Source organism: Lonchura striata, chromosome 3 (assembly GCF_046129695.1).
Source record: "Lonchura striata isolate bLonStr1 chromosome 3, bLonStr1.mat, whole genome shotgun sequence".
NCBI classification, from domain to species: Eukaryota; Metazoa; Chordata; class Aves; order Passeriformes; family Estrildidae; genus Lonchura; species Lonchura striata.
In genome coordinates, this window is record NC_134605.1 from 65,157,389 (window position 1) to 65,184,264 (window position 26,876).

The window sequence follows — 26,876 nt, forward strand, 5'->3', positions numbered from 1 at the left end:
GTTGCTATTTTTTCCTGTGCATGTTATGTGCATGAATATGCTCAGGTATGCATGTGCATGACCCCATGGACTGTGATGCTGGAGTTTTCACTCCAAATTGCTTTGTGCTGTGTATTAACCTATAAAAAATTATTTTATTATCAATTTTTATTGATAAAGGTATTTGTGTAATTAAATTTAAATTATTCTTTCCTGTTGATTTTATGAGAATGTTAAGTTTTCAAAGAGGAGCCAAATGCTGTTTTACAGCAGAGCAGTTTGTTTTTTCTAGTATCTTGGCATATTTTAAGTGTGTGCATGAACAATTGCAAGTGATATTTCTCATGGGTATTATTACAAAAGTGTGTATTTCTGTTCAGTTGCCAGCCAGTTTTTGTGAGCACATGTCTACAAATATGATGTTCGCATCATATTTTTCAAAATTAATTTTACCACAGGAAAAGGATGCTAAAAGAGGACCTTCTACAGTCATGCTTTTCCAAGAAAACTTTTTATTCTTCCTGAAAACTACAGCTCTTTATGAGATTTAAAATTATGTTTTCCAGAATATTATTTGCCCAGCCTGTGATGTGGCTTCTGAACTGACTTGTGCTGCTGATGCTCTCCAATGGAGTGGATGATCACAGATTCTATAGGGAGACATTAAATCACATCCTAAAACACACTGATAATTAATCCATGGAAAAACATACTGTGTTCCTTACTGAATATTCTGTGATCTTTTTTTTTCTTCTCCTAAAATTGTACTTTTCATGTAGTTGTAGGATAATTGTTTCTTTTTTTTCTTTTTGTGAATTTAGCCCTCCTCAGACTGATGCCTCACCAGTGGCTTCACCAGACCCCCAACGCCAGGAGTGGTTTGCCCGATACTTTACATTCTGAGAGATGATTTGTTTTTGTGGCACAGCGTGATGTGGACTGTTTATAAGAGCATGACCCTAAGTAAACCCTCATGTGAACAAGCTTTCCTGTAATTTGTCAAACACTGTGAATGAGAAAGTATTTGTCTTTCTGATTTGAAACTGCACTGTATTTCATGTTATATTTGTTGGAATCATCTGACATGGTACTATACAATATGTGTAATTATAACTATTATTTTTATTTAAAATGGAAGAATCTTTAAACTTTGTAATTACTACATAATAAATTTTGGTAGAACAAACATAATGCTTTTCCCCCCTTTTTCCTATAAATGTGTTTTCTTTGATTTCAGGTAAGGCTTTTCCCCCCAGATAACATAATTGCATGGTTACTATAAATACAACTTGAACTCTGTACAAGGAAAAATATATCTCTCTCACTCTATCCAATTTGGGTGGGATATGTTTAATGCATCCCAGTTCTGTTACTTTGTAGCAGTTTAAAAGCCTTCTCTGGCTAACATTTAAAATCAAAAATGCTAAAAAAAGCTAGTGTAGCTGCTGGCCTTCAGAGCTAATGGATTCTGACAGAAGATTAAAAAAGCCACAAACCAGGAGCTGTTCACTGGGGAGGTGGGTTGACTCCTCACCTATTGCTTATAAGACTTCACCATCTAGTTATAATCAAATATTTTATCATTTAATTTAAGCAGAAACTGTTCCCACAGGTCCTATATTTCTTTTATGTATATTAACAAAAACAAATGCTTGAAATATTTAGAAAACTGTTTTAGGTACCTCTGTGTAAATCAAGAACCTACATTTTGAACATACAGTATTTCTTTGGATAAAATTAATGTCTGAAATGAAAAAAAAAAAAGAAGCCACAAATAAACAAATACCAACTACACTACTTTTTCCCATTAATACATACTAAGATACAGGTCTTTCATTAAAACTTAGTTTCCATCCCTTGTCTATATTAAATATTTTTCTTCTTCTTAAACTAATATATGAAACTGTTTTTCAGCTAGTGAGCATGATTCCCCAATCTATACCTTTTATGATGTCAGTGTTGCTCAAGAAATTTGTTGCAGCATAGAGAAAACCAGAGCTTATTGTCTTTTTTATATTTTTTCATTCAAAGATTACCACAAATTATCTCACACTGGTAGTCTCAGGGAGAATATTGTCTTTGTTTTATGAATGTATTTTTAAGCTGAATCTCTTATCTTTTAAAAGCAGGAAAAAATATGTTTGAGTTATTTGAATAAGGTTCTAGTTAGCATATAAAAAAGGTCTTGAACTTTAATATCTCATCTAAAGCCCTAACTGCATCCTTTTTTTTGCTGTATGCACAAAGGTAAAGACCCAGATGAAGATACTTGCTAATTACAATGAATTTTATATGTACTATATGTATAAAAGAAAAATTTGTATGTTTTCATATAAACTATATAAAAATCTTCTAAATGCACATTTAAAAACTTTTATCATATAATTCACCTTGAAAACACCACTGAAAGCTGTATTCTGGTGATGCTGCCATGGATTAAAAATGTATACATCAGATTTTCTGTAGCTGGTTGACTCAACTGTAGGTATATGCAACTTTTTAATTTTAGAAGAAAGCCATATTGGGCAAAATGTCAGATTTCTTGGCTGTTACCCAAAATAAAATTCACTAGATCATTTTGTTACAATGTTCTGAAGTGAGTGTTGTGTATTTTTTCTTGCATGCTTTGCAAGGGATCAGATGCCTTCTCCCATCCTCAACTTCATTTGTGCATTTTCATATATGGATTGAATAACTGAACAGGAGTACAAAGATAATGATCCCTACATTCAACTATTCAATGAAAGGTGTGCCTAGTTTTACTAGTAGGCATCTGAATGTCAAGAAGCTCTCAGTAACTATGTCTGCCACAGTCAGCAGTTGTACCACTGCTTTATCAGTCTTCTCAAACCAAAAAAAAAAAAGCCAGAAAAAAGTCCCAAAACCAACCAAAAATAAAATGCCTAAAAACAATCAGAAGAAATTAGGAAAAATTATATTTTCTACCAAATGGCATTGAGAACTCTGTAAAATGTATTTGTAAAAGAAGTCAGTATCTGGCATTTGGGATTAAGGAACTTGTGTGATGGCAATGCCACTGTGTTCCTGATCTTTGCAGTACCTGGTACTCTGGAAGAAGCTAAAACATGAGTTCATAGGCAGCCTCAGCCTCGGCTGTCAATAGACACACTTTAGGGCATAGTCTGGAGCCCAAGTTTTACAGCCACATGAACATCCTACCATATTCATGCTGCCTGGTCTAAACCTTTCCCTAACCTGTGGGATCTGTGAGCCCTTCTCAGCTCTTGTGCAGCCTTGCTGGCAGAGTCCAAATTGCACACTGTACCCCACCCTGACCACCATATTAATGGGCAGTTCTGTACTCCCCTGGAACAAACCCAGACTGAGGGCACACACTGTATTCTGTAAAACTGAAAAAAAAAAAGAGCAGTTTTAAGTCTTTGTCTTCACTACCACACAGGACTATCAGGAGGGACCTGAAAGCAAAAATAGTAATACTGGTTTATGTAAGAAAGCCATTATTCCAAGTGGAAAGCAGAGCCAAACCAGGCAAGTGTTCCAAGCCCAGGACAAGAGAGTTTATTAGGCTGGTAACTGCCAGCACTGTCTCTATCCACTAGTTTGAAACAATGACTTTTTCCTGCCCCATTTTACACCATCATTTCAGAAGAGGCAATCTCACAGCTTTTTGAAAGGGCCTGTCATGGTTTGACACTGGCACAATGCCAGTGCCCCCATGACAATGTAACCTCTCCATTGAATGCTGTGAAGTGGAATCCAGAACAGAGCAAAGCAGGCCCAAGCTTAATAACAGGGAAAAAAACTTTATTAAGCTACTCCTACAAAAGGAAAAAAAGGAAAAAGGGAGGAAAAAAAAAAAAAACACACAAAGATCAAAATGAAAACCTTGCAAAACATTCCTCCTCCCACCACCCAACTCCAACAAACCACAGTGAGACACAATCTGGACCCCAATCAGGTTTCCACCCTCCAGATAATCAATACTCAGCCCATCGAGGGAACAGAGTCTCTCCTGTGCCACAGACCCCCCAAGAAACACAGCTTCACATCCTGTGTTTCCATGTCACACATGGCACCGCCCGGAGAAAAGTTTGCCATGGTGACCCTTCTCCTTTCCATGCACAGTGCTCTCACCACCAATGCATGGATGGACAGACTGCTTTTAGGATTTTTCCTTTCAAGGATGCCCTGCCAAGAGGGGAGAAAACAACAGTTCAGTTTTTCATTTTTTGGGACCACAGTCCCCCCCATTTTCCCATTTTTTCCCCTGGGCCGAGGGTCCAAGAACAGAGATCTCCTTCTCTGAGGACAGGGGGCACCACCACAAACCCCCTAACTTTTCCTCTGTTCACTCCACTTCTGTCTTTTCCCAGCTGAAGCAGGTCTCTTGGCTCACTGGCATCCTCCTAAAATACAGTCTCTCTTGAAGGAGAAGATTGTTTCCATTTGTGGCCAGCACGGAAAAAGTCCAGACAAAAGCCACTCCTTGTCCCCCTCCCATCTAGAATTCCTCCTTCTAACATCACAGGGTCCAAGGTGTCCCTCTTCCTCTCTTTCAAACCGAGGAGGAGAAAGAAAAATTCACAAAGCTTTCATTTCTCAAGGAAGGGTTAAAAGTCCAAACTCCCAGGATGGCTCGATGCCCAGACTCCAGCAGCTCCCATGCACTGGGCACCTTGCAGCTCCCCCAGCTCCCCCTTCCCCACGGTGGAATTGCTGACAAAACTGCTGATGTCTCTTTCTCTCTCCCTCTCAGGAGAGAAACTCTGGGGGGGGAACGGAGACATCCCAGATTTCTCCACCCTTCCATCTGCAGGGGCCAGCCCGGTTCCAGTCCCTCCACCCTTGGGACCACCTCAGTCAGTCCATGGGCCTTCCCCTCCCCACCCAGCCACGGCCGGGCAGGGGAGAGGCTGCACTGCGGCTGACCGGAACCAAAGAGAGCGAGTTCTCCTGGGAATTCTGCTTTTAAACCCTCTGTGTCCTCAGAGGCGTGTCCACCTTCAATTGGTCAATATCCAAATTGACCTCTTCCTTCCGGAACAATTATTTTTCCGTGTCAAACCACGACAGGGCCTATAATACATTTTTTGATAACTTTTTGTTGAGCAAACATTTCTTCATTACTCAGCTAAGCACATAAGAGTTACTAGTTACTATTAGATAATAGTAAGCTGATAAATAATTCAAACTTGTAGGAACCACTACCTGATCACAGTCTTTATATACCAACATCTGCTACTTGCTCTAGCTGAAAAATCAGCTGCCCCAGTTGCAGGAAGCTGCACTGTTTTTCATACTGATGCACTGGTTGTTTAGGCTACCAACACAGTCTGAGGAAGGACACATGGTCACCTCCAGGAATTCGCAGAGATGAACAGCTCTGCCATACCAGAAGCCAGGTAACTGCACTAACAAATGTGCAGCAATAACTGTGACTCATTATTGGAAAATAGCAGCCTGGTATTGTACCTTGCAAAACCATTACTATAAACTGATTAAAGTTGACACTGACACTAAAAGCATATGCCAGAGAAAGGGTTTGCTTTGAATTTTCATAGTGATAAATTTATATTTTAAGTGCAGATCTCAGCAGTGCCTTTGCAGCTGTATCTATTGTATTGGTTAGAACAGAACCATTTTATAAAACAACATGTGTTTTTCTTCTAGAGACATATCTAGGGGTTAAAACACTACCTCATAATCCCCATAAAGCTGTCTTTTGCTGGAAAAGTTATTTCCTTCATGTCAAGATTTAGGCAACATCTACAAGTACCCTGAAGTTTGTGTTTGTAAACAATGCAGGAGAGATAACTGAAGTTCCATCCACTGATTCACCAGACAGGAGTTCTATGCAGAAATCCTCTTCCCATAGCATGTGGAGTAGCAATTCAGAGAAATCTGATTTGTGATTTAAAGCACTTGTGAAGTCCCATACCAAGTTTTTCTCCAAACATTCCAAGACTATTCCCTTCTTTGCTGGCCAAACTCTTCAGATGAACTCACAGCTAGTAAGATAATATAGTCAAGAGGTGAATTAACCACTGCAGCTTTCTCATTCATTATAATCACATGTAAATAGGACTGGGAGGAAAAAAAAAAAACCAGTATGCTAGACATTAAAATTAGTTTTGTTTTATTAAGGCACTAAAGTAGTTACTTTACATATTAAAGCCATACATCATAACTTGATCGTAAGGGATCTAAAGGATATTATTTTTTTAACAAGTGTTGATGTACCCTTCCACCAATTGTAAAATTTTGTATTAAAATACAAACTGTATATATTTCTTTTGATACGGTTTTATTATAGAACTATTTGTGTTATTGTAGTACAATTTTTGGTTAACATCTTACATGGGCAGTGATTTTTGTTTTGATTGCCTATCAAGAATTCATCATTAATACAGGCTAACAATGGGAGGTCCTGGGAGTGAGAAGCTCAATGGAGAAAAGTTTTAAGATCACTCAACACTTTGAAGTTATAGGGACATCAAGCTGTGCTCTGTGATATTACAAGACTCGAATGGATGTATGAAAAAGATTCAAATACCTTTTCAGAGGTACCAAGAAAATGCCCAAGTAAAACAGAAGACAATCGTTGGGACCCTAAGAAGGGCAGTATGTCTCTACCTAATCTCTGTCACTCTCTCCCTGTCCTCCCCATCCCCCATGCACACTTCTGTTTATTTTCTTTTTCCTCTTTGCCTCTTTTACTATTAAATAAAATATGTAAAATTTTTTACACCATCATTTTAACCTCGCTTGGTTTTAGTCGTATCTTTTGAATATATATTGGGCCTTCAAAGTTCTTTCCATTTGGTATATAGAGATTTAGTTTTCTCTGCTCTTCTGGGTTTAAACCAGATCGTAACAGCCTGGAACATGATTTTGATACAGCATTAGCTAAAAACCAGAATATTGTAAATCATTGTAGAGGGTGCCACTGTGTTGTTATACGCAGGGGAAAAGAAAGACAGATAAGATACTATTCAAAATACCGTACTGTAAATTCTAGGCATAAGCAAAAGCTTTAGAGCCTGCAGCAAACCCTGTTTTTTGGTTACATTCAGAGTAAAATCCCCGAACTCCTCAGACTCTGTTACGCCCTCATGAAGTGGCTGGTTTGTCGGGCAGCTTCTCTAGAGAAGCCAAATTTGGACTTCGAGGTGTAACCCACGGGGGTGGAGCGGGAGTCTGTAGGAAGCAGCTTCAGCTGCCTCGGGGCTGCCTTGCCCACAGCTCCCTTTTTCCCGCCCGCAATGCTCCACGCTGTGCAGGAGCAGCGTCTCTCTCCACGGGAGCAGAGCGGCGCGGAGAGCCGGCAGGCGGATCTTTGGTTCCCGAGAGCCGAGCAGCTGAGTGACCCCGTGCCGGGCTCGCCGCCCCTCTCCCGCCCCGCGGCGGGCCGGTTCTCCCGCGGGAAGCGGCCCGGCATCCCGCCGGCCCCGGCCGCTCTCCGCCGCCCCGCCCCGCTCTGGGCGCGCTCAGGGCCGGGCGTGCAGCGGAGCGCAGGGGCGGGGACGGAGCCGCTCCTCCCGCCGGGCGAGGGAGCAGCGGCCGCTGCCTCGGCGCGGCGGAGAGCGGCGGGCCGGGCTGCAGGTACCGAGCGGGAGCGGGGCGGGAGCGGGGCGCCGCCCGCCTCGCCTGGCGGGTGGGTGCTGGCGCTGAGCGGGACGGGACGCGCTCGGGCCGCCTTCAAAACTTGCCTCCCGGAACGGGAGGCTCGGGCGAGGCGCTGCGGCAGCCGCCTGCCCTCACCGCCGGCACGGCGAGGGAAGCGACAGCCCCGCGTCCGCTTCTCGCGCTACCGGAGGAGCGCCCCGGCCGCTCCCCGCCCACCGCGGCGGGAGGGCGGCACCGCCCGGCGGGGGCGGGGCGGGCCGGGTTGGCGGGAGCCGTCCCTGAGGGGCCCCGGGGGGGCTCGGCCCAGCCCAGTGCCCGGCGCGGTCCTGGTGCCGGATAGCGGCGGGGCGGAGGTGCCGCCCTGACGAGGTCCGGAGCCGCGCTCCGCCTGGCTCCGCCATGGGCTTTTCCCGGGGACAGAGGAAGTTTCGCGCCCGTTGTGCGGCCGTGCCGGGAGGCGCCGCTGTGTGACCGTCTGTGTGACCGTCGGTGTGACATTCGGTGCGACCGTCGGTGTGACATTCGGTGCGACCGTCGGTGTTCCCGCGCAGGGACGGACACCATGGTGCTGAGCGCCGACCAGGTGAGCCTCATCGGGCAGGTGTTCGAGTCCTACGTGCTGGAGCACCACAGGGAGGAAATCCTGAGCATCCTGAGGGAGGCGGACGACCAGGCGCACTACTCGGTCGTCGTCGACGCCTTGACGCTCTTTGAGACCAACATGGAGATCGGGGATTATTTCAACGCCTTCCCCAGCGAGGTGCTCCCGGTTTTCGACAGCGCGCTGCGGCGGGCTGCGCTGGCAGCGCTGCAGGACGGCGCGGACGCGGCGCAGCTCGGCCTCAAGCAGAACCTCCACGCCAGGGTCTCGGGTGAGTGATGGGGCGGGGGCTGCAGCGAGCTGCACCTCCCAGCCAGGACTGACAGCATTTCTTGGCTCTTCAGGGAAGCTGCCGAAATCTCCTTACTATGTAATAAACTATTGGGGCGCCATGGAATGAGCAAGCTTAATTCTTGTCGTTACAGTGTTTGAAGCAGAGGGAATCGCTAGTGTTTGTTAAGCAGCAGAGGACACGTGCAAACACGTGGATGTGCATAGACCAACTCCTAAAAATAGCTGTGGCCATCCCCAGTGGCCTTTGTTTAATGGTTGGTGTCTCTTGCTGGGTCAGGGCTTACACTAAAAACTTTCCAGGGCAAAGAGTCCTCTTAACAGCAGCTGGTCTGATATTATTTCTTTTCGACAGAAGGTGTAGAGAGAAGAAAAAGAAAAAAGGGAAAAAAAGTCCTGGGAAAAAAGTTTTAGGGAAAACTACATAGTTCCTAAGTTTTACTGTAGGCTGACTTCTGTACCAGTTGCCACTCAGTCTTTACTGAGTCCAGCCATCTTGCAGAAGAGGCAAATTCTAAATTTTGAGTTGTAACAATTTTATCCAAAACTGATGAATTTTATGCTTAACTATTATAAAGTTGCTTGTCATGAAATCGGCATGAACTTTTGGAAGGCGTGATCAATAATGGAGGATTCAGTAATTTTTTCACTGCCACATGATATGTCATTATTCCTTATTATTGGGAAATTTTTAGTAGCTTTGAGGTTTGGTAAATGTGGAGTGCAGGTTCTGAAGTTGAAATGTCTTGTTTGCCTGTTGTGGGAAACTGGGTCTGCAGTGGCATCCCTTCTGGTCATTTCTGATCATGACAATTTGGAGCAATAGTCTGCAAAGCCAAGAGCTGGCAGCCTGTGTTTCCCTCCCCTGTTGTGGATTGCCTTATGAATTGCCTTATGATCATTCAGTTTTTTGGCAGCTTGAATTTGGTTAAATCACAGTTGTTAAATAGGCCTGTGTTTAATTCCAGTGAGTTTTCATAAAAACGTTGTCATGACAATGCATACATCAGAAATGTATTTAGCGTGTGGTGTTCAGGTCCTGAGGAGTTTGTACACAGCTGCTGAGTATGTGAGGTGAAAGGATGGCCTCTTGTGCTGTACTGAAATTTGACCTCAGGCACCTTCCTGTACCTATGAAAGCAGGAATAAGGTAAAACTTTCCTCCTAGTGTTCTGAGATGCATTTACATCGTTCAGGGCTTCAGCATGAGAAAAGACTCCAAGTATGATTATTTGAAAAGCTGCCAGGAAGTATTAGAAGGAATACAGCAAGGAGAGATGATCGCTGCATGAGTAGTGGGTGTCTTTAAGACATTCCTTTTCCTTTTATCAGCTTCTTGCTGGAGCTGATAATTCCTCCCACAGAGATGTTTTGTCTAAATATTCCCTTATCAACCTCCAGCAAAATTAGCCCCCTTGATTCAATAGTTTTAATACCTGATAAAAGCAGACCTGACTGATCAATGGTAGAAGAATTCAGTCGGCAGACTCACAGGTAATTCCATCCATAAGCTGGAGAGAAATTGGTGAAGAACAGGAGGACTTATCTTTGAGAGGTCCAGCTTGATCAAAATAACATCTGTCCACAGAATTAGGTTAATGTTCTGTACCACTGAAAGGCTCACTGCAGAAGAAACAAAAGAAATAACCTAGTTTTTCTGTGGCCTTTTTACACCCGAAGTTTCTAATGATGCTGTTACCTTTTAAGTGGGTGCTGAGTTCTGATAACCTTCAGGATTCTCATCTTGGAGTGCCACCTGCCATTCCCATGTCAGATAAGGAGGGAATGGGAAGGTGGTGCACTATTTCTGGTGGGAGCAGCAGGCAACTATCACAAGTGTGGGTGATGATATCTGTGTGTCAGGCTTGGAATTAAGTGAGAAAAGTGATTTTGCATACATCAGATGTAAGAAACAATCTCAACATCTTCTACCAATATGGATAGGGCATCTAGGGATTCAAAAAAGGATGGAAGAATATGTGTGGATGTGCAGTAATTAATAATGGATGATTACCCTGAGTTTACTGAAGAAAGTAAAAGTTCTTTATCTGAATTTTAGCATTGTAGAAATTTGATTGTATAGCTTCTACATTTTCTACAAATCCATTAAATTATTTTTCCTTATTTATCATTAGCCTGAGCACCACTGTGTTTGTCACTGAAGTCCAAGCTGCTTCTGATATTTTTAATAGCATTTTTGTAACTAATACGGTAGAGTTGATTCAAAAAGGAACATACTTGATTAAAGAGTTTGTCAAGCAGTCTAGTATGATCAGAATGAAGGCTCTTTTTGTCACATTTAGATTCCTTGTCTCTTCAAAATTCACAGAGATGATCATCATATATCCTGACAACAGTGCTGCAGCTCTCTCTAGTGTAAGATATGATGCATTTTGCAAAGCTTTTTCAGGGGCAGCAATTCTGAACTAAGCAAAATAACCAAACAAAACAGGTGGAGAAATAACGGATTTTTTTCCCCTGAACTGACTAGAAATGCAAATCTGTGGTAGAATGAAAAATTCAACAGGCTCAGTAGAACATTTAAATAGCCTTATTAGAGTCAGACAGAAAACATTGTTTGCAGTTTTACAAAATACTTCCTTTTCCTGATTATTTAATTCTACTTTTTCTTCTTTATTCTCTTACCTTTTAAAATTACTTCAATAGTTAAAAATATTTTCTTTGAACAAAAGCAGAAGGTCAAGTGTTTCTTAAAAGTATCAAACCAGAATGTTTCTGCATGTCTGAAATAAGGAATATGGGTTTGAAAACACCAAAATAAATATGACTTTTTTTTTCTTTTTTTTAGCCAAAATCACTGAGAAGATTTGACCTAAATGCAGAAATAGTTTTGGTCCCCTTAGAAGCATTGTTTCCTAGGAGATTTGTAGTTTTACCTCTCTGTAGAAAATACTCCAAAATATTTTGGAAGTAAAGATAAGAAATTAAGTTTGTAATTATTCATATCTTGTAGCTTATTACTAATTTCTGAGTAGGCAATATTTTTCTCAGGTGAGAGTTTTAAGACCATTTACTTTTATAAGAACTTTATAGGTTGTTGAGAATAATCTTACTGAGGATTTCAACCACCCTGGTGCCAAGTGATGGGTGAACTCTGGAGCCTGATCAGCACACGACTGAACTGGCTGCTGGGGTGGAATTAAGGGAGAGCAAGTGGAAAGTGTCCTGTCATTATGCATTTGAATATACAAGGGATTTTGCTTTGGCTGTGTTCATAACCCCTTTATATTCTTTTTATGCTATCTTCCTTGTGCTTGAGGTTTACTGGTATGCAGTGTGGATTTAAGGTCAAATGCTCTCCAACCATGAGTTTGACTAGACTTGAGAATTCACCCAAGATTAGGAGCTACACCTGTTTAACTGTGGGAATGACATTGGACTACAATTAAGTAGCATAACTAAAAGTTTGTCATTCAGATAAACCAATTGTAGAATAAATGGCAACTGCAAAAAGAACATCTGAATTAGTACAGATATGAGAACATCAGGATCTGTTTCCATGAATGTAAACTGTTCATGACTATTCACCCCTTGGCAAGAGTGGGAGAGTAAACTGGCAGCATTTTCAGCTCGTGCTCAGTGTCTGATGATTTTCACCATCTGAGGACAGTGAATCAGATTTATGGTACAACAGATGAATAGTTGAATCATGTTTATGAAACACTAATAACAATGGCTACTGTTTATACGCATGTTTTCTGTTTAACTGCATTGTAAGTCCTTGTTTGATAAGCATAGCCTTATGCTGCACATATTTCTGTGTAACAGGTTTGCCTGTTTGCCCAGAGCTGACTCGAGAGCACATTCCTAAATCCAAGGATGTGGGACACTTTTTGTCTGTTACTGGGACTGTCATACGTACCAGTTCAGTAAAGGTTTTGGAGTTTGAGCGGAGTTACATCTGCAACAAGTGCAAGCACGTGTTTGCTGTCAAGGCTGACTTTGAGCAGTACTACACATTCTGTCGTCCAGCAGCCTGTCTCAATGAGGAAGGCTGCAACTCAACCAAGTTCACGTGTCTCTCTGGAACAACCTCTTCTCCTACCTGCTGCAGGGACTATCAAGAAATCAAAATTCAAGAACAGGTAAGGAAAAAAAACATAGACAAAAGGGGAAGGTATTAAAGTATAGATGTCTACTGTTTAAAACAAATGCCTGAGACAACTGAAAGAAGCCAGGTAACCCATTGGTCAGAGATTTCCTGTCAGAGTTAAAAATTAAAGCCAACATGTAGACCATACTTCTGTTACTGGGTAATCCCATTCAATATTGTACAAAACACCAGCAGTTAGTGAATAGGTGAAATTTCCATAGATTAAATTCCATTCCACATTGAATCTCTGTAACACCAAGTGTGCATTTTTTCTCTAGGCACTTTCTGTGCATGATGCTGATGTTCAACACTGGTTCTGAGGAGTAAAGCTAGCCCAGTGTTGGCCAGGGCCAGCTGTAGCTGTGCAGTGTGGTCAATATGTGGTGTCTCCAAATGTTCTTCCCTTCAGCCAATATTGAACTCAACAATTATTGTGTATGTGATCCTTACAGAACCTGCATACAGAATTTTCATTTGTTTTCTAATGCTATCCCTGGGTGGACGTACAGACAAGGTAGAGGAGAAATGTGTAACGTTAGAAATTAAGGTCTTAAAATTTCAGAATACCAAAACAAGGGAATAAACTTTCTGGGAAATAAGTTCTATATTGCATTAATATGTAATGATTGCTTCTGACATATGGAAAATCTCAATAACTTAGATTTTGTTATACTGTGTGACATAAAGGTGTCACTGGAGGGAGGATTTTCAGCAACACGGGCTTGTTAAAAACAGTAAAGTTAAACTAGGAGTGAATTTCCCTTGTGTTTCCTACTGAGCTCTGCAAATATCTCTGTGCATGTGCCGTCGGTACCGACAGTGATGTGAACTGCCTGTGGCCATTTAAATAATACACAAGGGTGAATTAACCTTCCTAGGCACCAGAGAGTGAATACATTTAGAAATCTAGCATGTATGACCTGGGCTGCAGAATGAAAAGTTGTTGTTCTTGTGCAGTGGATACTCAAAACTATTGCAAGCTCTTAAGTGTAAATGGAAAGATTGCTGGTTGGAAATGGACTGTGACAAGATTGCACAGACTTTGCCCTGGAGAAAAGAAAAAGAATTACAGGAGTTACTGGCACATTTGTCAATATATATTTGGGGTTTCCTCTTTTTATTTAATCCTTGACACTTAGGTGTAAACTTAATCTCAAACTGTCAAGTCATGGTTAAATACCTGAAAAATACAGAGACTATTCACTCTGTATCTACTTCAGTGAAGGGTTATCTAACCCATGCACGTGCTTCAGTACCCAAAGTCAACATTACATATCTAAGAAGTATCTAGTAATACCTCAAATTATAATAATAATAAAAAAAAGATCAGGTCTTTCAAATGACCTCTTTTAGTCAGCTTTCTTCAGCAAGATATTGAAATCACACAAGATCTCCCAGCACTGAGCACCTTCTGCTAATTTAATCCTCAATCCCATTTCCATTACTATCAGCATTAAACTTTCATTGTTAAGATCAGGGCAGCACTGGTATCCTTACTGTAAGTTTTGTGATAAAAAGCAAGAACTGGCCTCAGTTCCAGGAAAGGACTGTAGGCCAGAGCAGCTGTAAATTAAAGGCTTTTGAAAGGTGCAGTTCTTAATAAGTGCTTTTCTTTCCCATCCCCTAGGTTCAGAGGCTGTCTGTTGGAAGCATCCCTCGTTGCATGGTAGTTGTTCTGGAAGATGACTTGGTGGACAGTTGCAAGTCTGGTGAGGATACAGCATAAATTACCTGTGTTTGTACCCAGAAGCGTTTTTAGTTTTCCATTGGAGATGAATCTCTGTCAGGTGGCTGTCAGTGCTGGGGGCTCCTCGAATGAGGTGTGTTAATTTGTCACATTGCTGTTTCAGGCTGAACGTTAGCATGGCAGCTGATGACCACTCTAGAAAATGTCATGCACCCCATGTTGGGTTACATCTCAACTGTTTGACAGATCAGTTTCAATAAATATTATGTTGTGACGTAGAGAAAGTACACTAAACCTTGTTAGGTAGAACACCAAACCTCCCCCGGAGCTTGGGTCACACAGTGTGAGGTGCCCCTCCATAGGTTTGGAGAATCAGGAAAACTGACTTCCTATCTGAAGAGTACTGCAGGTAGAAAAAGCTACTTGGTGTTCAAAAAAGAAGCACATTGGCAGGAAGATGAATGTTGAGTGGACTGAAAATTCTCAGATAGGCACATTTCCACAAGAAATTAACTTGTGGTTGTACTTTCTCAGAGGAAGCTCTACTCAGAATGTTAACAAGTGATTCTGCAGTTCATCACAAAAGTTACCAGAAACCAAATAAGTCTTGACTAATTTTTTTTGTATAATCAATGTAATTCAAAGAGCTACAGTTTACCAGGAATTCCTCTCTTCTAAAAGAGGAAACAAGTAGAGGTATATCTTTAAGAATTCACTTCCCTTAAACAGATGTGGAAAGACATAACTTCTTACCACAGTCTTTAGCAGTCTACCTTATCTTTGTTTTAGACTTAGAGTAGTAACTGCAGGAGGTTTTGCTTTTTGTTGTTAGATTTTTTTTTAACCTTGTTAACTATAACACAGGATCTAGATCACGTTAATTGTGCATTACAGCTAGCTGAAGTGTCTGCATGTCTCAAATCAGATGTTATTTTACTAATTTTTGTTGTTACCTCTAGGAGATGACATCACAGTGTATGGAGTGGTAATGCAGAGGTGGAAACCTTTCCATGAGGGTGCACGCTGTGACTTGGAGCTTGTTTTAAAAGCCAACTATGTAAAAGTGAACAATGAGCAGCTAGCAGGAGTTGTAATTGATGAAGAAGTTCGCAAAGAATTTGAAGACTTCTGGAAAAGGCATAAGAATGATCCCTTAGCAGGTTAGTAGTTGAAAGGTTTTAAGTAGGGCACTTTATATTGGATAGAGATGAAACCAGGAGTGAAAATACAGTGACTGAACACATTTCCCCTCCATTATCCTATCTCACTACCCATTCATCAAGAATATATTTTTTTCACTACAGGAATACAAAATTCTTACTTTAATATTACTGGGGTGGGGGCGGAAGTACCAAACTTACTGCATTGATCTTCATCCTCTGAGCTTTCAGGTCACATCATTTTTGGAACATTTATTAACAAGAAATGTAAAGGGAGATGTAAGTATAGGAGGGAAAAAAAGAAATCTGTTTTGTAATCAAGAAAGAAGAAACATACTTCTCAGAAGAAATAGTGTGGACTAAATCTGCCTTTAGTCAGCACAGCTGTTGCCTCTGGGATGAGAAGAGAGCTGACACACTTTCTCTGCATCTTAAGCTCTGAATTAAGCTCTGAATTTTTACCATAGGGATTAGCACATCCCATCTTTAACATAACTCTTGGATGCCTAGTTCTTGAGTTAGATGCAGGGGAGCCTTCCAATTCATGATGGCTTCCAGAACATTCAGTGTTTAGTATGGTGGGTCCTAAACTTACCATAGTCCACAGTCAGCTAACTTGGAATTACCAGTAGTTCTGTTTGGAACTCTGTCCCTTTCCATGATCTGAGTGCCTTCTCCTCAACTCTGCAGAAGCTCAATGGACTCTTTAGGGTCTCCATCACTGAACTTTATTAGGCTGACAGTCTGTTTTGTAAAACCCTGTAAAAGACTTAGTCTTTCTTCTTTAAAGACAAACAGGAGGAAAAGCAGGTGGGAACCTCCCTCAAATGAGCCTGCCCACAATAATAAAGTGTAGATCATGTCAGTGTTAGAGATTCTTCAGAACTGCATTTCCTGGAAAGCAATTTAATTGCTAGCTTCCTGCTGTTTGGAACGATAACATTTATTCCTTCTGCTATTTGGAACAAGAATATTTCTTATCACTCATTGGAACTGTTCAGAAAGTTACTCGGGATCTTCTTTGAAGGTCCCTTTTAATCTTTCATTCTCAGGACAAATTTTGGAAGCCTGCAGGGAGTAATGTGATTTTATCTAATATTACCCATTCTGAATAAATAAATTTAAAGTGGCTATGAGAAAATTGAGGTGGAAATTAGAAGGACGTTGACTTCCCAAGGTATCTGTTTCAGTTTGTTTGAATTTGAGTTGAAATTGAGGGCAGAGATCAAATCTGACTAAGGAGTCTGAGGCCACAGAATGTATATGTACCTGTACTGTTTTTCAAGAGATAATGATAGCTACTACTGCATTTTATGTCAGTCACTTAATGATGCTAACTCCTAACTGTGGAGTTAAATCTTGAGCTGTGCATGGCTGAACAACATTCTTAAAATTCCACTTTTGGATGGACAAAGATGTGTTAATTCCTTTAGAAGACCTCCAAATGAATCACCTACACCTTGAGTCATCCATTAGGTCCCTATCTTTTGCCAATACCATGTACTTGCAACTAAATTTAAAACATGAAGTTAAGCTCTCAAAATGGGTCACTCTCTTTTTATTCCCTAGCAATGGAAGTAACACATGGCATATAACTTGAGACCCCCCCCTTATGTGCTCGTAGTGTCAGAATCTCAAAGGACAGAATTAATCCTGTTACATATCTTCCACACCATCAGCATTTTCAGAGCAAATTGAAATATTCTGCTGCTGGAAAGAGACTATAGTAGGGAGGAGGAGAGTGACACTGAAGGATCAAAGGAGAAGGAAGGTAACAGTGAGAAAATGAGCACACTATGTGTGCACAGGTTTAAGGCAAAATAAGTGTTAGAAGTTTCCTTAAATGTACAACACCATTTTTCAAGTGGATATTTTGAAATCTGTAAATTTCTAGGTTTCATAGCTTCTACACTTCTAAATGTGGAATAAAATAATTTGCATTATGGCATTTCATTCCTTAAATTGCAGTAGGATTGGCTTTGCTGCTTATGATTGTGACGTACTTAACTTCTGTATTGTGAAGGAAGTTTGGATCAAGCAACTGCTCTAGGTCCCATTTAAAGAAAAAAAAAATTAGTATCATCTGCCTACTCTACCCTTCTTCCCCAAATTATTTGTCAGTGTACATGGGGAGTCCATGGGAAACCAAGTTTTAACTCTGCTGAATGCCATTTTTGCTCCTGTTTTAGGGAGGAATGAAATTTTGGCTAGCTTATGCCCTCAAGTTTTTGGATTGTACCTGGTGAAGCTGGCTGTAGCCATGGTGCTTGCTGGTGGTGTGCAGCGGACTGATGCTGCTGGAACTCGAACCAGAGGTTTGTATTGCTTCTAAAAGTATCACATCCTCTGTAACAGTCACTCCCATCCCTGACCTCACCACATCTCCCTCCGACCCTTTCAAAATCAAACCAGTAAGAGCTTGGAAACATAATCATCCCATTTTCTTGAGTGAGAACAAGTTTTAATCGATTTTGACTATTCTTCCAAAATCTCAGACAAGTAAAAGTGGGTGTCTAGACTTCCTCTTTTTATTTTAATTTTTCCCAAATAAAACCCAATAGAAGCAGACTTTCAGGTTTCCATTAGGTAGAATATTAAAGGCAACTGTTTTATCTGAAACATCTCACTTTTTATTGTATAAGTGACATTTTGAATTTATTTCTAGTAGAATATTCCCAGAAGTATTTGGCATCAAAGGATGAAATCTTAATGTTTCCTTAACATGGATCGCTATAGTACATTAAAAGGAAAAATTGAAGGATTAATTTTACTTCTTAATGCCAGATTTTTCCATCTGTGATTGTCACCACATCTCACTTAGTCTTGAAACTCCAAGTTACCCGCCTGCTGATTTGCCTTCTGTTGTTATTAGATGGCAAATATGCCATGTGTCAGGTGGTACACAGGTCATAATTTGTGTCGGTCGTAATAATTTTAAATAAAAGTATGTCTCTGTATACAAATAACAGGATTTTCTTAATGCTCCAACAGCTAAATAAAATCATAGACTTTATATGTGAATTGAAGTTGGATTTTGTAGAAAACAGTGAAAAAATTTTAGAGCACTTTTCCGAGATTGTAGCAGCTGAATTATTTACTTCTGTAATTTAATTGTTATGAAAATACAAAGTTGTGTAACTGTTGGCAAAGACTTAATTAAGCAAAACAGCCTGCTGATTTTATTAGTCCATTTTGCAATAATTTAAATAACTGAATAATGGAATGGTAACTAAAACCTGGTATCCTGTTTCATATTCAAGACTGAGCTGAGTCTGAGAAATGAGCATTCTAAAATATAAGAACTTATATTACAGGAAGTGTGTCAAATACCTGCTAACACTTCACAAATACTTAATTTTAAATATTTGTGTCTAGATGACTTTAAACAATGTATTTATCACACCAAATAAATTCTGCAGAATTGCATGTTTTAATGTATATATAGTGCTAAATTTTAGGTGAATATGACACATATTATTTAATCTGAGCATTTTGTGTCAATGTTTGTTTGTATATGAACTATCTACTCCTACACTACTGTTTTCCCCCAAGGTGAATCACATCTTCTGTTGGTTGGAGACCCAGGTACAGGGAAATCTCAGTTCCTCAAGTATGCAGTAAAGATTATGCCACGCTCTGTGCTTACAGCAGGAATTGGATCTACAAGTGCAGGTATGTGCTTCTTCAGCTGTAACAGGTTATCTCTTCACTCAAGTATGTTTGTATAGAAGCCTTCTACATATGTGAACATATGTGCTCAGGTTGTTATGAGCACAGTTGAAGCAGAAGCATGTGAGGCTGGATCTGACTCTCTGCAGTCCTGCCCCTTTGTCTAGATCCATGAAAGACTGTGATGAGCTTCTAGTCTCATCCAGAGACACCTCTCAGTGCTTTGCTAGCAGAGAGTGAACTGGACCTGTATTTTTAGCATTTCCCAGCTATGACAAATATGACATCTTTCCAGAGCTGACGCTGTGTAATGAGCTAGCATCATTTGGTTTCTTCTGAACAGATAATCTCCTCTTTTTTGTTCTTTTATGTGTTCTGTCTGGGTGCCAGTTTGATTTCTGTTTGCTTTCTGAAAATTTACTCCTGTGTTGAGGAATTATTTCTTAATCATGAAGATGGTTTTAGAATGGTTTCAGAGTGCAAGTTAGTTCTTTTCTTCTTTTTTCTTTTTTTCGTCTTTCTTCCTTTTGTAAAATTTAGGTATGTCCCAGCTGGCTCTCAATGCCAGGCATCTTTGCAAACTCTTCTGGGACAATGTACAGGGTCAGATTACCTCTGCCAATGACTTTATTTGAACAAATGAATATACTACTTGTATGTTCAAAATCACAAAATAATTAGGGTCAAATTCCAGTGTCTCAGCTAGCATGTGTAGCTTGAATATTTCTCAAGAGAGTGCTGCTTATCACTGTATGTCTGGGAAACAGCATTATTTGTACATGGGAGAACCAGGGGATAAATCTTCCACAGTTATGTATATACTGAGTCTTCTGTAGCCATGGAGGTGGAACGTGATGTTGAACATGTACACTCCTGTGTGTAGGGAACTTGTTATGAAACACATGTGCCTCTGACTTTCCATTTAAACTGTTAACAAATAGGTCTGGAGAGAAGCCAGAGAGAAAATTTTTGCTTAGCATAATCTTTTCTCCACTTTTTGTTCTATGTTAAGAATTGAGAACAGTCTGGATAATTTCAGATTTGCTAGAGGACTTGTTGCGACCTGGATTGAAATTTTGCCATGTATTTTAGTCAGGTTTTGCCCATTTTTATTAATTAGTGATTTCCTGTGTCCATTGCTCTCAGTCTGATATTGTTGTTGACTTCTTCACCACATCTCCCTCCCATGCTTCACCTTCCATATGATCAGATTTCCAGCTCAGCCATGATGGCTAGGCTCAAAGACATTTCCCTGAAAAAAAAATTGCAGTTTCTATGCTTACTGTGGTATATGTGCACTAATGATGTGTGGAGGTAAAGTTTCATCTCATTAAAGGATTGTCTTGGGCCTTTAGATTATCCATATTTCTCTTAGGTATTCCTTATTTTTAAAAATCTTCTCTCTCAATCCCTTTTTCCAAAATCTGACAGCAGCACCAAATTTCTACTTTAGAATTCTTCAGGACCGTTACCACAAGTGAAACTTGAGTGCCTAGCAAGGAATCTTATTAACCTAGTTTAATTTCAGGAAACCTTTCCATGGCTAGAACTGCTGGACCAAGGTATTAATTTCTAGAGGAGGAGTTTGGTTGTTGTTCGAATTACTATTTTCTTTGCCTTTCCCGTGCAAGGAGTGTCTTATGAATCTGCTTGTAGCTAGCTGTACCTACCATTGACTTTTGTCAACTTGATCTCTGTACAGAAGCTTCAAATTAGTTTGGAGACCTATTAAACTGCTTTTCTTTCCTTGTCATAATTGAACACTTTGAATTACCAGTTTCTGCTTTCCCATGAGAGGACAGCCCTAATGCGCATTCTTCCCTCCAGTGTACGAATATTAAATCTCTACGTTTCACTTTCAGCTAGTTCCTTACTGTATAAAAAGCACTTATAAAAAAAGTACTTATAAAAAGCAGTCTGAATTGCATTTAATTGCTGACTCTGGGATTACAGTCCACATAGGCCAAAAGACACACCTGAGATTGGGTAAACCCTGAATAACTCCTAAAAGCTGGGTCCCTCTTTTAGAGAAAACCACCAGTATCTAACCAGCCTTTAGTAAGATTCTGTGTACACTGGCAACTTGTGCCCTTTACCCATCTGGTACTGTTTTAGGGCACAAGCTATTTAACAAGCACTGAATTAGAATCCTGTATCCCAAACTGTGTCATACCAGTTTTACTTGGTTTTCTGTACAAGTATTTATTTGTACTGGGACAGCGTATTAGGTCATTAACATTTTCCTTGTACCAAAATTCTCTTTCTTTCCTGGTATACCTTAGGTATCACATGCTCTGAGATCCACTGTGGTACTCTGTGCCCCTGCAGTATCATGTGCCTGCTGCAATCCATTAACCCATACAGACGTGACTGGAATTGGCATGCAGAATTTCAGAAAACAGCAACCTAACTCCTGCACCTTAATTTGCTGTTGGGCCTCTGCTTTTTCAATCAGGCTCCTGCCTTGCCCTGCACTTTCTAAACAATGTCTGTGCTGTTTTACCTGATTCAGGAGAAAACCCTGCTTTCTTGCTGAAGGTTTGGAAGACCTTCATCTTTCTATCTCACCCAGAGCCTCAAGTTGCCTGCTTGATGCAAACAGTCCTTAGAAGTGACAGATAATTTATTCTCTGTTTTGAAAAAAACAGAACTTTATCTCCACTCAGTGAATATGTTTCTGAGTTTACTTTTTTAATTAAGTTGCCCTTCTTGCAAACACTTAGCAGAAATTTTTTACTGCAAATCTCTACAAGTTTAGGATTTACATGAGGAACCAGTGTTTGTTCCTCCCACATCTCTTTAAAGACAGTTGGCAGGCAGATCAGCCCCCACACAATAACTCCATGGCAAAAATTTATTTGACCACTGTAGGACTTTGTAATCTGTAAATGAAAGATGGGGGAACTGTCTGTCCCACTGTTTCGTTCTGTTTACACAGGTTTTTTTTACAGGCCCAGTTCATTCTCCCTGACTTGTCTCTCATCTGAGAGTCACAGGGAGTCATTCAGCTACCTTTTATTTTTAGAAATTGATACACAGTTTTCCTTATAGATAGACTTAGGGAGGCTTAACAAGATCTCTCTGGGAGTTCTCACCTTACTACTGAGTTAAATAAACTGTTTTGCAGTCCCCAGAGGCACAGCGCTGCTTATGTATATTTGGATAAGATAATCACTAGTAAGAAAAATATTTCATTTACCTCTGGAGCTTGAGATTTGCAGTGATGGAATGGTGTGCAACAGGAACCAACGCGTGCCAGCTGCTGGCAGGTATGGAGCTCGTGGACATCCAGGCCAGAGTCATTCTGCTGCTTGCTAGTGCATATTTGACTGTTCACATTTTTGAAAATTTTGTTTGGTGTTGCATCCCTGCACAGATTGATTGCTTAAAGAATTCTGTGAACTGTATTTAGAACAGCTTGGCTAAAAATCTAGGAGACTATCAGCTGTTTCTCCAGCTCTCCAGTTCTGTATAATATGCCTTTCTGAGCTGTGTGACATGCACCCTTATGGCCTCTCCTCTAGAGCCTCTGCAGAGCCTTGCAAGTACTTCGTTTTTGCTGGTATTTTGCCATGTCTAACACTGTCCATATCAGTTTGCTACTGATTTCCTTTCTTTTCATAGAAGGCAACTGACTCAAGGGGAACCACCCCTTTTCTTTATTCATGGTAAGCTTTCCTCTGCTAGGCAGGCTTCAGGTGCTAACAGCTGTCTCTCTTCTGATCCATTAGAAACCAATCCAAAGCCACTGACATGAGCCATCCAGTTGTGGTTATAAATAGAGTACATGGTGTCGGTATCCTGAGGTATGCAAGACTCTGAAACTGGAGATATATTTCCCTCTGTGTAGATCTCTGAACTGTCCCTGTGCCTTTCCTAGTTGACATAAGCCAAAGTAGTGCCAGGAAACCATTTTCCACCATGGATTCATATCCTGTCCCTGATAAAATTATTAATACAGATGCAGCCTTTAGGTCGTCTCTGTTCTCGGATCATCACTTCTACCATGGGATTGTTTTCCTGAATTGTACATGAACTTACAATTGTACATGAACTTGAAGTATTTTCTATCAGTATGTAACCTGAAAATATTTTTGTGAGCATGGCTTCAATGGCTGCTCCTTCAACATCTGGGTCTCAAGTTGGAAAGGCCTTAGCTCTATAGGAAGTCTACTAAACTTGTTGAAGAATGAAATTTGAAGCTGTGATCAAATATTGTCATACACATCCCTTCTGTAACAATGTCCCATCTCTTCTTTAGTTCCCTTAATTTCTTCTCAGTAATGCTGTTCCAAAATTATTTTGTCCTGAGAGAGTTTAACTTGACTACCTGCATGATAGAGATTATTTAGCCCAAGAGATACCCGTCTTCAAAATTTTTGAAAAAACGTCTTCATATATGATGGCTCGTAGTTAGTTTGGATGGGAAATACTGCAGGAACAGTATCTTGTCATGTTGGTTGAAGGTTTCAGGTCTTACATACTTCTAACACCTCCAGGCCAGCCTTGATCAGACTTTTTCATCCTGCTGTTGAAATGGCAGGCATTTCAAGAAGTTGATTTTTGGGTGAATAACAGATATCTTCAGCATTTCCTTTACCATACTGTGAAGCCTGTCCTTCTTTCCAACTTGTGTAAGTGTAGGTCTGCCCCACCCTCCTAGTGAGAAAGGACAAACTGGAGGACACCTTTATTTTGAAAGGTTGGCCTCCTTATCTCATGGGGCAGAGGGAGTTTTGCAGGGAGACCAAAGAACTCCGTGGAAGTTTCTGCCAGTTCAGTTCAGCCAATTCTTAACGCTGCTGAGAAACATGTTGCTGTGGTCTCTTGCATCTGGTGTAGCACAAACATCTCTTTCCTCTGACCTTCTCTTGTCTGCTGTCATACCCCTCAGGCCGTAGACAGTGGGTATCCAGCCACGCTTCCAAAACTGCATTACCTAAAGCTGGAAATGTTTAAATGTATTCTCCCTCCATCTCCTCCTGAAATGACCCCCTAAATTCCATGTAGAAGCCTTGGGTTTGCCTTTAAGAAAGGTTTCCTAGTGCCTCCAGGTGGTGCTTCCTTATATCATTTTTGCCTAAACCAAAAATCAAGGAAAAAGCCTTCCATCCATCTTCTCCAGCACTGCTCTCATATCACACACTACAAGCCCAAGTACCTGTTAAGAAGCAGAACTGTAGCTGGAAACAGAAATGGAAACGCCTAGGAAGAAGAGTTCCACACACACTGCCAGCCCTTACACATAATTGTCAGTTTTGCTACATCTTCCTGGCTGGCACTTAGCAGAGCCCCCCAGCCAGCAACCACAGCAACAATTTACCAATCATCTCCTGACCGAACTTCTGTCTCTCTCAAAATAAATTAGATCATCTGTACTCTTGCAGATGGATAAGCAGTAGGGTAGTTAGGTATGTGACAGATCTGCAGCAGTCTAGACAGAAGCCAGATTTAGTTAACTTTGCCCTTTTCTGTCTCTGGTAAATGAGGATTTCCTAGGACTATATGTGCATAGCACATTCGAGTTTTTTCCCATTTTCCTTCCTATCAGCATTTTCAGATGTCAGTGGACAATCAATCTAGCTACAAGTGGCTACCTTTCAGTCAGAGCTGACTTCCAGAAAACCAGCAGCTGAGGCACTCCAAAAAAATAACTGACTGTCAGATCACCAGTGTTACTGTGGTTATTGTAGTAAAGTTCCGAGTCGCTTCATTGTTGAAAATTGGTAGTAAGGGTTGGCTTTTTCAGTGGACCTTTGTGTAAAACCACTGCAAAGTTTAAATTTCACTAGTCTCCATTTTGATGGAACTGGAACCATTTTGCCTCCTTCAAATTGAAGTGTCATAATAATTCAGACTGGAGGTAATGCCTGAATAAATCAGTAACTAAAAGCTGATTTTTTTTTAAGCTAGACATGAAAACCACACACATTCTTTATCCATGTTACCTTGTCTGATATGATTACTTCTTTGTACACAAATAATTAATGACAGTCTTCTAGTGGTCTGCCCGAGATGAAAACACAGATATATCACCAGTCCTGTCAGCAGAATCTGTAGCATTCCTTTGCATCTTGGTGGCCTCAGCAAGTAACGGTTTGTGGCAAAGTGAGTACATCTTCAACCTTGAAATTGCAGTGCTGTGATACTGGTTGACTGTGTCATGTGCACAGACCTGCTGTTCTAAAACGTTCAAAGATCAGGGTCTTTACAGATGCCTTACATACATTGTATCTTTTAATACCACTAAGTTTGTGCTGTGATATTGCCTGAAGTCTCTGGGGGACTGGAAGTTAGTTCCTCAAATTCTGTATCTCTGGAACGTGATTTTGTCAGGAAATGCAGTACTTAGAAGGCAGGGTGTATGGACTGCTAAGATCTGGACAAAGTTGCAAAGACACAAAGCCTCTCAAAAACCATAGAAATGACATTTATCTTGCAAAGATCATGAGGTAGGGTTGTTTGTCATCAGTTATCTCCAAGCACAGTATTATTTTTCCTGCTAGTGGTGGGTCACGTCTATCCATGCGATGAGTTTATCAGGTAAGGTGGTGCCAGACTCTATTGCAGCATCCTGCCACAGTCAAGCCTGAAGTTTATTGCACCCAAGTTCTCATGCACAGATGACTTCTTAGACTGACAACAGAGCTTCACTTTTCATTCCTCTAAATTAACTGGTTTGCTGAGTGACATCCTCTTGCTGACTAAATTTTGTAGTTGATTTTGCAGTAGCAGCAATAATGGTTTGCTTCCATCAACTTTGTGGCATATGCATCTAAAAAGCCTTCATACTACCAGTGGGATGGATTCTGGTTACAGCTTGTACTTGGATCATGTTTGCATTTGAATATTTAAAAAAGGCAAGAGTTTGAGACTTCACAAGCCTGTCAATCCTTCAGCAGATAACTAAGTTATTTACATGCTTACATTTACGAGAGATCCTAAACAGACTTATAAATAGAACATAAAGTGCATGAAAAATCTCAGAATGTCACTGCAGACTTAAAAGTTGCAGTATAACTGAAAATTAAAGATAAGGTTCACAGAATTTCAACCCTTAAGTGAAGCAACTGCTAGTTCAGGGAACCAGTTCTTTGTGTTATGTCCTACCAATGAGTGTTAATATTTTTAGATTTCTGGTTATCGCTTTTAACAATTAGAGAGAGACTGTTAAGAGCACATCTTAGAACTTGGCCTCCAAAGATTAATGGAGTTCATTAATTCATTCATTTACCCTAGATGAGTACTGCTGAGTTTCCATACAAGAAAAACATTCAGATTGGGTCATTCCTTTCCAGTTTCAAAACCACACATATGAAATGAAGACAATTTCACTAATGATGTGGAAAGACAGAAGCACTGTCTGGGACATCTTCATCCCCATTAGAGAATGCAGAAAGAGAAGAGAAAGCATTCTGTATTTATTCAGAGCTACACCGTCAATCATCATGAATTACCTTTTTTTGAAGGGCCCAGAACACACAAGGGTTCATAATTTGGGCAGTGACTAGTAAATAGAAGTATATTCCTGTAATCTGGCAAAACAGATTGCATTTAAATGCACATATAGGCACAGTAAATATAAATAAGGCTAATGAGGATTGGATGGAATAACTAAATTCGTAAGTGTCATAATGGCTTAAGTCTTGACAGGTTACTGCTTAGTTCCTTTTATCTTCAAGGATGCCTCAGGTAATAGGGATGTCTCACTGCAAGGGCTTCAGGGCAAGTAATGTATTCTTGAGTGTGTCATGCCTGCCACAACAG

At 40.6% G+C, this 26,876-nt stretch overlaps 2 protein-coding genes across 7 annotated transcripts in view; both read left to right on the top strand.

The window, feature by feature from the left end:
* FAM184A (family with sequence similarity 184 member A) overlaps window positions 1-2,566 on the top strand; it is a 71,859-nt gene extending 69,293 nt beyond the window's left edge. For all 6 annotated transcript variants that reach the window (XM_077782253.1, XM_077782255.1, XM_077782254.1 and 3 more), the window contains one exon: window positions 801-2,566. In XM_077782253.1, coding sequence (XP_077638379.1) covers window positions 801-882 — 82 coding nt within the window. In that variant the 3' untranslated portion in view covers window positions 883-2,566. The remainder of the gene's footprint in view (window positions 1-800) is intronic.
* Window positions 2,567-7,498: 4,932 nt separating this feature from the next.
* Window positions 7,499-26,876, top strand: part of MCM9 (minichromosome maintenance 9 homologous recombination repair factor) — a 48,371-nt gene continuing 28,993 nt past the window's right edge. The window contains exons 1-7 of the mRNA XM_021540858.2: window positions 7,499-7,563; window positions 8,139-8,459; window positions 12,269-12,585; window positions 14,221-14,302; window positions 15,240-15,440; window positions 17,630-17,755; window positions 18,993-19,112. Coding sequence (XP_021396533.2) covers window positions 8,150-8,459; window positions 12,269-12,585; window positions 14,221-14,302; window positions 15,240-15,440; window positions 17,630-17,755; window positions 18,993-19,112 — 1,156 coding nt within the window. The 5' untranslated portion in view covers window positions 7,499-7,563; window positions 8,139-8,149. The remainder of the gene's footprint in view (window positions 7,564-8,138; window positions 8,460-12,268; window positions 12,586-14,220; window positions 14,303-15,239; window positions 15,441-17,629; window positions 17,756-18,992; window positions 19,113-26,876) is intronic.